This window comes from Nannospalax galili, unplaced genomic scaffold (genome assembly GCF_000622305.1).
Source record: "Nannospalax galili isolate Female #2095 unplaced genomic scaffold, S.galili_v1.0 scaffold246, whole genome shotgun sequence".
NCBI lineage: Eukaryota > Metazoa > Chordata > Mammalia > Rodentia > Spalacidae > Nannospalax > Nannospalax galili.
In genome coordinates, this window is record NW_008356327.1 from 1,560,811 (window position 1) to 1,572,209 (window position 11,399).

An 11,399-nucleotide genomic window follows, 5' to 3' on the forward strand; every position below is an offset into this window, starting at 1 on the left:
AAATCTACCTGATGACTTTATATCCATGCTCAGGTGCCAAGGATCTCAGAAAGTAACCGAGTGTGACTAGTAATAATCAGATATATAGAGATTAGAAATGCATGTGCAAACATCTTAATGTCAATTGCATTGAAAATGAATTTTTCTGTATGAAACTGTTTATTTTAATAATGAAATGGAGATCTTTTTTAAAGGTTAAAACCTCATTTAATGTTATGTCTTATAAGGTTTATACTGAGTACAATGTTGTATAACTGTAATAATTCAACTGTAAACCTAAAAATTTACAGGCAATTTTGAAAGAGATGCATCTTAGCTCTGGAAATTGTTATTGAATATGTCAATGCAGTTGTTATGAAATGCTTCTTCTAAGTATGTGGTTATTAAATAAATAATTAAAAAAAATCACATCTATGTACTGCCTTCAGGAAGGCACTAGATTCTTGGACAGATATTCAAGGATGAGGCTTTGATGACATCAGCACGTTTTGGGGAGAACAGATGAAATGATTTTTAAGGCTTCTGAAAGAACTAGCCCAGTTAATCTCTCATTTTTGTGGAATATTCAAGTGCTATTGCCACATTCTAGAGAATGTGCCATGAGGGCCTCTGCGGTGCTGGCCTGGTTCTTGCCTACTGGAATTGTCTGGCTGCCTCTGGAAATGTAGTTTGGGGCTCAAGGTGGTTGATGAGGACAGTGATGCTCCCAGCCACATCTGGACTGCAGATGACTGTAACCTAAGTGGAGAGGGAGTGCAATGGGAAAGGCACTTGGGGATACACTCAGCTAAAAAGAGAGAAACACCCACAGGAGAGGATTGATACGCTGTAATTGCTACATGTAAAGTGCAAAAAAGTCGCGGTCCCATGGCTTATAGCTGCCTGTCTGCGGTGATAGCACCAGATAAGCTGTCCAGCACTAAACCTCCTGGGGAGGAGACCACCATCATCTCTCATGTCAAAGCCAATTATGCTGTTTCAAGCTGGGACAGGTAAGACATGTAGTATCTGCTCAGACAGGTGGCATCAATGACTCCATGCCTGAAACACCCAAGAGGACAAGGGACACAGCATTGCAAACCACCAGAAGCTTCCACGATCTTAGGCACCACTTCATGGATCAAGCTCTTGGTACCCTAGCTCTGAGTTCAGAGTTCTAAGCCAACTCCTTTAGCTCATCTTTAGCTGATTGACTTTGAGCACTTACTACCCACCAGGCACTGAGTTAAGTGCTTTGCTTACACCATTTCCTTTCATCCTCCCCAAGAGTACACTTATCAGCATTATGCTACCAGGAGAGTGAGACTGATAGAGGTTCATTAACTAAAACATGCTCACATGGTCAGTTGGAGGTGGAGTTGGGATGTGAATCCAGCCCAGTCTCTTGGAGACTGGGCTATTAGTAACTTATGTTAATAGATTTGGAAGGAGCCAGAGATAATTTAGTTTAACCAAGTGTATACTTAGAGGACACGACTTATAACCAGAAAGTACATAAAACAAGAGTCTTTTTTTTAATGAGGCACTGCTGCATGAGACTGGACAAGTTCCAAAACTTCCCTGAGCCCCACTTTTCTTTTACAAGGGGTGGAAAGAGTAAACTGTTCCACTTTCCTTTTAGAAACATACACAGAGAAGTCTACTATACAAAATAGAACAGGGTTAGGCATGGTGGTGCATCCCAGAACTTGGGAAACAGAGTCAAGAAGATCAGGAGTTCAAGATCATCCTAAGCTACACAGCAAATTGGAGGTCCGCCTTTGCTCCATAAGATCCTGTCTCAAAAAATCAAAATGAATGAATGAAGAGAAAGAAAAAGAAAAAGAAAGAACAAATGGACAAACAGGACAAAAGTCAACCATTTGTCATCCTAAGCAGGTATGTTCCAGCCCTTTTTACGGGCTACCTAACTTCTGGTACATCTAGCCAAATGTGGTTAGTAAAGAAAAGTTCAATATAGAACCACTCCCTTTCCTGACTCACTAAGAAAATGAGATAATCTTGAACATTGTACTAAAAATACTTTCCCAGTTGAAAAAAATAATAATAAAAAAATAAAATATAAAATAAAAAAAACTTCCATCCTGGGTAAACAACAGGATGCTAAAGGAAAGTGAACAAGATGTTTTGAAGGGAGGTGAAACTTTCCATTCTGTAAGGAAACTCAAGTTCAGGAAGTAAACAACTCAATAGCCTCAAGAAATCCCTGAAATTGACCAGATTCACTAACCCTTCCTTCCCAAACATATAAAAACCCTAAGGACTGCTGAGAGACAATCTAAGACCAGCCAAGCCACAGTGAAGAAGCAAAGACAAGCTGAGGTATGCTGAAGAGGCTCAGACCAACAGAGCTACCTACAAAGGCCACTCTCCAACCTGCTGAGCTGCCAGCAGGGTGTGTGCAGTGGGCTCTATGGCTCTACGTTTCCTGCTTTCATGAGTGGTCAACCATGCGGGCTGGGCTTTTGTTGATGCAGCTGTCTTTGAGTCAAACTCCTCACCCATAAACCTGTAAGTAACCCCAATGGTTCACCAAGTTGAACTCTGGTGCTATACTTACTTTGGTTTGTAGTTGGTTCACTATCTTGGGTGAGTAGTTGTAACATGTCTCCCCAGGAATAGTGCACACATCAAATATATATGTATTCATTCTACCAGTTCTGGTCCTTTAGAGAAGCCTGACTAATATGATAACACTTTACTTGATTTCAAGTCTTTCCTTGTTTCCTCCAGGAAGATTTCATAAATAAGCATATATAGATATATTTACTGTGTGATATGTAATGTGATCTGAGAATTAATATTACTAATTAACACTGGAATAAAAGAAACTATGTACAACTGGGCTAGGGTCACCAAGGAAAGCAGGAATATCTCACAAATTGTTGCTACTGAAATCACCATACCTTGTGACTTATTATTCGACAAATTCTGATATTGTGGAAAAATATAATTATGTCCACCAATATTTCTGACATAGTAGACTCACAACACATGGGAACTACTAGGCGTAGTTGTGGCCAGGCACATCACACAGACATTCTGGAGAGCAATGTAGCATTGTGTAGACAAATTACCTAAAGTAAGTGTGTTGAAGTTCCATAGATCCTAGCTAAAGATATAAGGCATCTAGATCTAAAACAAAGGACTTTATTATTCTCTATAAAGCAAGCAGCATGTTCCTGGTATTTATATCAGTGCCAATTTTCCTGCCTCAGAGTTCTGAGTATTAGAATTATAGGCATGCACTACCATGCCTGGCTCAAGACTTACCTTTTGTAAAGAGAGCAGTGCCTCATGAATTTCATTATAGCAACAGAAAGCTAATATTAGGGCTGTGCTTGATAGCTTTAGTTGTCAATTTGACACACCTGGGTAGAGGGAGCCTCAATTGGTGTACTGCCTCCATTGGACTGGCCTGTGACCATGTCTGTGGGGCATCTTGATTATTGAGTGATGTGGGAGGGCCAACCCCACTGGGGGTGGTGCCACACCTGGGAAGGTAGGCCTATGTTGTGTAAGAAAGTAGGTTGAGCAGGGGCCAAGGGACCAAGCCAGTAAACAGCATTCCTTCATGACCTGTGCTTCAGCTCCTGCCTCCAAGTTCTAGTCCTAAGTTCCTACCTTGGGCTCCCTGATGAACTGACTCAGGAGATATAAGTCAAATATACTCTTTCCTCCCCAAGTTGGTATGGGTCAGAGTATTTTGTCACAGCAATGGAGAAACAAAAGAACAGAAATTGGTACCAGGAGTGAGGTATTGCTGTGACAGAACTGACCTTGGTATTTTTGGGAGGATTGTGGAAGCGTTTGAACTTTGGGCTGGAAAAGTCATTGAGTGCTTAGACTTTGTTGCTGTGGAGCTTGGAACAGTTATGCTAAAAGAGTTGTAGACAATGGAGGCCTGGCTTATGAAGCATCAAAGGGAAGCAGAGACTATCAGGGCTGTTTGTGTGATATCTTGAATTGAGACTCTGTGGGTTCTGGTCATCTGGAGAAGAATCAACTGTAATTATGAAGAGATCAGAACCACTGAAGTGAAACCTTTGTTTCACTGGGACAATTGATGCTGGCTAGCTGGGGATGAAAACTCAGCTGTAAGTAACAAGAGACCAGCATCAGTATGGCAAATCTTGGAAGTATATCCTCAGTGTCAGCACAGAAGCTATGGTCCAGAAAAGACCTGAGCTACCGTCTCAAGGTGGAAGCAGGACTTGATAATGTTTAAGAGTCTATTGCATGGTTCGTGTGTTGAAAGTGTGAAGGGGTCACAGAGAACAGCTGAGCCTTGGCACCCTGTGAGGCCAGGAAAGGCCATTGGTGAAAGTGTAGCCTCAGTTGCAGTGAAGACTCCAGGATTGAAGAGGTCATAGAATCTGAAGCTTTCTACCCTGAGAGGCCAGAAAGAGGCCATTGGTGAAGGTGCAGCCTCAGTTTCAGTGAAGACCCCAGCTTTTTGGAGATGTCAGGACCATGGGACGGCCACCAAGGGCAGAAGCAGGTGTAGAATGGAGCTGGCCTGGGTCTGCAAGTTGAGCTGTGTATGCTGTGTATGGCAGAGTCAGAGAAGAGGAGCTGCCAAAATCTTTTGGAGCTCAGAAGATCATGAGTGAGTCTCTGATGTCCAGCCTTAAGCTACTTTACTGGACTTAGGTTTTACTTAGGTGTGCCCAACTCTTCCCTTTTGAAATAAGACAGTACTTGTTTTGGATTTTACAGGAGCCCATGGTTAAGAGACTTTTAAAAGACTATAGACTTTTAAGTGTTTGGATTTTTTTAAAGACTGTGGGTTATACTGCCTTAGGTTGTGATACTGTTAACTTATCTTGGGGACAAAAAAATGGAAAGGTTGTGGTTTAATAGTGATGTATTTGTATGTCAAGTTGACAAGGGGTCAACTGTGCTGGATAGCTTTAGTTGTCAACTTCACACACCTGGGTAGAGGGAGCCTCAATTGGTGAATTGCCTCCATTGGACTGGCCTGTGGCCATGTCTGTGGGGTATCTTCTTGATTGTTGAGTGATGTGGGAGAGCCCAGTCCACGGTAGGTAGGGTCACCCCTGGGCAGGTGGGCCTATTTTATATAAGAAAGCAGGTTGAGCAGGGGCCAAGGGACCAAGCCAGCAAACAGCGTTCCTCCATGGCCTGTGCTCCAGCTCCTGCCTCCAGGTTTCTGCCCTGAGTTCTTACCTTGGGTTCCATCAGTGACCAGCTGTGACCCAGGGAGATGTAAGCTAAATAAATCCTTTCCTCCCCAAGTTGGTATTGGTCAGAGTGTTTTGTCACAGCAATTGAAAAGAAACTAAACAAAGGTTATGTCACAAATTAGAAATTTTCATGTTAAAAAAAATCTCATTCATTAGGGATGGGAATATAGCTCATTTGGTAGAGTGCTTACCTAACATGTGCAATGTTTGATTCCTAGCACCCGACTAATCTAGGTGTGGTGGTATACAAACTGTAATCCTAACTCTCAAAAGATCAGAAGCTCAAGGTCATCCTCAATTACATAGTAAATTTAAGACAAGCCTTGAGCATGAGACTTTGTCTCAACAAAAGAAAAAAAAAAAGAGAAAGAAATCCCATTTTTCTATAATGGGCTATAAGCAAATCTGTTCCAGAGCGAAACATTCCCTGTATTATTCTGAACATGAAATAACTACTCTCTCCTCTGGAGGGACACACTATCTCTGTCTTCCAAGGCTGAGCATGACACAAACATCTCTTTTTAAAATTTTAATTTATTTATTTTTATGTGTATGAGTACTATCCCTGCATGTATCAAGTGCACCCATGTTGTGTAATGCCCACAGAAAACAGAAGAGGGCGTTGCATCTCCTGATACTGGGGTTACAGATGGTTATTAGCCACCATGTGAGTGCTAAAATTTGAACCTGGGTCTTCTACAAGAACAGTCAGGTCAGTGTTCTTAACCACTGAGACATCTTTCCAGTCCTGATACACACATCTTTGAAAAACATGCACATGTGCATCCATGCAACTGCATACATACCTACATACAAAGACAACTTTAAAAAAAAAAAAAAAACAAACCTTTGGAACAAAACCTCTTCATACCACTCTTTGTAATATATGCAGAAATGTGACACTACTGGAAACCTGTTTTGTCACAGCACATTAACTAGTTAGTTCTACAGACCATCCTATAACCAGTGCATCATGCTATTATGGGTAGCCTTTGCTTTTCAAAATGTTTTTTGCATTTTCATGATCCTACCTCTACCTAAAAACACTTCCCAGAAAATAAAATTAGATTAAAATAAAAGTCTGTGAGATTTATTCATCTGAAAAAAAAGTCCAACATTAAAAATGGGGGAGAGGGATTAAGACTTATAAAAATGTTACCATAGACACAGAATTTAAAAGTTGTGCTGGGCTTGGTGCCCCATACCTTTAATCCCCACATCTGAGAGGCAGAGGAAGGTGGATCTCTTCCATGAGACTGAGACCAGCCTGTCTCCATAGCGAGTTCCAGCCCAGCTTTGACTACAGGGAGACCCTGTCTCAAAAAGACAAAAATAGTGATAATAATAATAATAATAATAGTAATAATAATAATAAAAGTTGTGAGGACAATTCTCTAGTTTAATATCTTAATTTCCCAAATAAGAATGTGGAATCGAAAAAGACGGAATAATCAAGGCGACTCCTCCAGTTTATAGCACCAAGAGGCTTAGCATCTGGGTCTTCATCTGCTACTGCACACCACCTTTTGTTTGTAATGGTTGATGACATAGAATACAATTCTAGGTGGCAAGTTTTTAATCCAGGTTCTACCACTTTTTTTCTCAGTCACCCTGGGTAAGTACTCAAACCTTCCTAAAATGAGGTTTTCTCATCTATAAACTAAGGCCAACAAGTGTTCTTCCTCATGCATAAAAGGAATTACTAAAACCATTTAGGACTATATCTATAGAAAAAATGCAGCCAGTTTTACCCACTGTGGTTTGATAAGGAATGTAAGAACATTCCTACTTATACTAAGAGCATACACATACTACCTAAACATTGCTCAAAGCCCAAAGGACAATGAGAGCAAATGCAAGATAACCACTGCCTGGAAGAAGAGAGATATTTGAAAGATTACTGGGTTGCCTTTAATTGCTCTGTAAGTTATACAGATGGTCAACTATAATACGCTTCCCGGAGATTAATTAAGGCATCACCCTTCCTCTACCTTATAAGAAATAAGACAATTAGCAAAAAGCCAAACAACTTAAGGATCTTATTTAAAATACTAAAATACTAACCTTCAGAATCACTGTAAATGTCACTCATAATTTAACTCTCTTTAAAATCAACCATCTGCACCTATGAAGCCTCTATAGGAATGCAGGCATCACTAGAACTGATAGTCACAATGGTCATGAAAAAAAGAAATGCATTCAGAAATTCAGAAGAAAATAGCCAAAAACAAACAAACAAAAACTACAAACCAAAAAAAATTTTAGCTGTTTTGCTCTTTACCATAAGGAGAATTAAATTGTGTTATCCAGAAATTTAAGCACATTCCTTACCAAAGCATAGAAATGGACACTTAGCTGTGTCTCTTTACATTCAATGCTTTACATTTTTTCAGAAACTGTCTTAAAATACTCACATTTAGTGGGATGATGCTCAGAAGGCTGTTTTCCATCATGATCAGTCCAAGGAGAGGGTACGATGACATCTTTAGTGAAAAACTAGGAAAATGCATGTCAGACAGTAAGACAAAACTCCTCCCAAAACGGGAAAAACTACCTACCTATTATTTTAAAATAATCATCAAGTATGCTGTATATAGTAACTTTGTAGCTACTTAAAAATTTGAATATTTAACACAAATGTAAAGTAGAAGAAATATAAAGTACAAATAAAGAGAAATCTTAATACTTTTAATCAACCACTTAAATTGGAAATCTGTAAATTAAGCTAAGGGTTATTATTCACAGAGAAATTACTTTTTTTTTCTCCACCTGCCAATTTGGTTCAGGGTCAGTGGTAAATGGAGGATTAGGAGGAAAGGAGTAACTGGAGACAAGGAAAAAACACAAGCCGTATGAATGGTATGCAGCACTTAGCCTGCACTGGCTCTCAAGATCTGATTATTACATGTTCAGGAATTTGTTTACCCCTTGTTAAAGCCAAGATTAAAATTAAATTATATAAGTTTATAAATGAGTACATCAAAATAATCAAAATGTATTACTTGTAAATTATCTCACTCGTGCCTCAAGCCAGTATCTCTGCTCTTGAAGTTAATTATACCTTATGTATATGTGTGGCGGGATTTCTACACACAGTGTTCTACAACCACACATTCCCCATTCAATGGTAACACACTAGTAGCTTGAAATTGGATATGGCTGTAGTATTTATACTATGGACAGCAGCAATTACTATAAACCATACTAGGTCTACAAAGAGAGAGCCAGTTATTAAGCTATTTTCCTGAGTGTCACTAGCCACTCTTAACAAATGGAGATCTTTATGTACATTTCTTTCATTCCTAACATAGTACTTTTCCCATCCCGATGTTTTCAGGGTAAAACATTTTCTTACCCATAAACTTAAGAAGTGACACACAGGTTTAAATAGTGACACTGAAGCTTAAATAGAATTCCAAATATGTTATTTAAAATAAATATAGCACAAGAAAAGAAAAAAAAAGCTGCATTAGGATAAATAAGGAGTTTAATTTGATTCAATCTTTTAGGAAGGTAATATGGCAAATCTACCCAAACTGAAATCCAAAGCCTCTGGCTTAGCCAAGTCCACTTCAATTATACAAAGTACATGGACAAATCACAACATTTTGATATAGACAATGAACAGAACTTAAACATCTATCAAAAGGACATATCTATGCATTGTTACTAAAAAGCCAAAATCTGTGTGGGTTATTATAAAAAGCCTAAGAAAGATTAAGCAAAAATAAAAATAAAAACTAAATACCAAACAGCATGAGAAGGATGAATCTATCTATAGGACATATTTAAAGGATATACTATTGTGTACATAAAATTAATCCCGAAATATACATAGAAAATGTGTATTTTGCTGAGCAGTTGCCTTCAGAGAGTGAGTGGTCTAGAACAAGAGCTTTTGTTTCCTTCTACATTTGAAATTTTTGCTTTGAACACATATAATTACTCCACTTTCAAAATAGATGTTAAAAAGAAAAAGTGTATAATTTACTTATGATAGACTGACCCGAATCTTCACTCTGATTTCATTTCCTTAGGTTTAACTTGTTCAGTTTTCCTTGAAATAACTTTAAGGGTTCTAAAAAGAGGATTTTTCCAAAATGTTGGAAACTTAGAAGAACCTGAGATATTTAGCTGGGGAAGAACTAAGTGATTGGATCACAGTGAAAATTTACAACTAGAGATTAAGAGGTAATAAGGCTTGCCTGGAGTAGACATATTAAACTATTTTCTAAAATAAGATTGTAATCTGAAATACAAGATTTCTAACTTGCCTTAGAAAAATCAGTGCAGACCACTGGTTCCCCAGGAAAACTTTAATCAAACATTGGTTTGACACTAGAACCTTAGAAGGGGATAAACAATGCTTAGTATCCCCAGGAAAAGAATTCTCACAACAGATGGAAAATTTGTTAATGATATTATGTCTTGTAACGGTTAAAAAAGAAAATAAGAATGTAAAAGATGTTAAAAGGATATGGGAATGGAGATATTTTCCAAAATAGAAAAAATGAGAAAGCCTAAGCAAGTGATGAAGGTCTATGTAGGTTTGTTATGATATATAAAGGATGAGACAAAAATAATATACACATAATCTTAAATTTTCTAAGGTCATAGTTTAGTCAACTAGCTTAAGGAACAAAATATATGGCTAGTCAAGGTTTATCTGAGAATGTTCAGTTTTTGCCCAAGCTTTATCTACATAGCACATGGTAATTAAAAGTACCAGACAGGTGGAACTAACTTTCTTGTATGTTTAACAGCCATACTTTGAGGCCTGTCCTAATCTGGTCAGAGGGACTTAAAGGACAGTTTTTGCTCCTTGCCCTCCAAGGTTGACTAAGTTCCAGGGGACTATGGAGCATCTCTCAAAATGTCCTGTAACTGTGGTGAGTCACCTGTCCTCTTGTTCAGGGAGGCCATGGAGACCCCACCAGATGGACTTGAACCAGTGACTAGTCTACAAAGAGGAGGGTCAACACAGAGGAAACAATTCCTCCATATTTCCAAGTGAAGCCAATCACGGTCAAGCAGGACCTTTGACTGATCTTCGCAGAGACAGAATTGGTAAAAGAAAGGAACCAGGGGCTCCTCCCAAGCTCATGTGATCTGAGGAACAGATCCTCAAATGACCTTAAGAGTAAAAATGAATTGGTTTATTTGGGGCAACTGAATGGTCTTAAACACTCAAAAGGAAAGTATAACCAAAGATTAAAGTGATCAGTATATTTCTTTAAGAGTCCCAGGGATTGCACTTCTCAGACATTAGACTTAAGTTCATATAAAATGTTATTTAGACAATTATTTATCATTGATGACTTTGTTTCTAATCACAAAGCGGGGCCCAGATATAAGACTTTAAATCTTGATCTACAATACTGCCTGCAGCTAAGGGAGACAACCTACTATTGTTCTAAAATGATGGCTAAATTTGTTTTCTCTCCCTGTAGAAGCCTTTTCGAGGGAGCTGACACTGATTCTTGCCACTCCAACAGCTATCGAAGTGCCTGAAAACAAATCCTGAGTCCAAAGTGAGTCCAGCCTTGGCAGACAAAAGAAAAATGAGGAGGAACCCAATGGAGGGATGCTTTTGGAAGCTCTCGTCAAGAAATTCCAATGGACTCTGATATGAACATTTGAAATTTGCCCAGATTTGACTTTTTTTTCTGGTTCCCTCTCTAGAACTTGTAATGCTAACTACTCTTGCCTTTACTTCCTTTTCACATCTCCTAGGCACCAGTCAAGGACTTTCTTTTCTCCCTACAGTTAAGAGTTATACAATTTGGGAGTCTTTTAGATAGACCCACTGAAGGAATACCCCAATTGCCTCACCCTGTGTCCCTGTTTAGCATGGAAGAAGCCAGAGCAGTCTGTGTCCTGATTTCCTATCAGCAATTTGGGTAACCTCTTCAGGGGATAGTGTGATAAGAATAGAAGGTAGGATTTGACTAGGCAGTTAGGGCAAAAAAACCCCAAAGAAAAGTAGCCAGTTTCTTGGCTAAAAAATCAAAATGTCCTTGGGCCTCTTAGCAACATACTCTGTTCCAAAGGACAAAAATGTCAAAAGTATTTGAGAGCTCTTATCGAATTCCTAAAAGCCTTTTAGGGTTACCTCTCAGAGGGAGGGAATGTTGGAGGGGAGGGAGTGGGCATGGATTTGATCAGAGCACCATATATATATAGATATATATA

At 38.9% G+C, this 11,399-nt stretch overlaps 1 protein-coding gene across 3 annotated transcripts in view; it reads right to left on the reverse strand.

Moving 5' to 3' along the window:
- Positions 1-11,399, reverse strand: part of Bora (BORA aurora kinase A activator) — a 50,603-nt gene that overhangs the window by 30,075 nt on the left and 9,129 nt on the right. For all 3 annotated transcript variants that reach the window (XM_029556894.1, XM_029556892.1, XM_029556893.1), the window contains exon 5: positions 7,622-7,703. In XM_029556894.1, the coding sequence (XP_029412754.1) occupies positions 7,622-7,703 (82 nt within the window). The remainder of the gene's footprint in view (positions 1-7,621; positions 7,704-11,399) is intronic.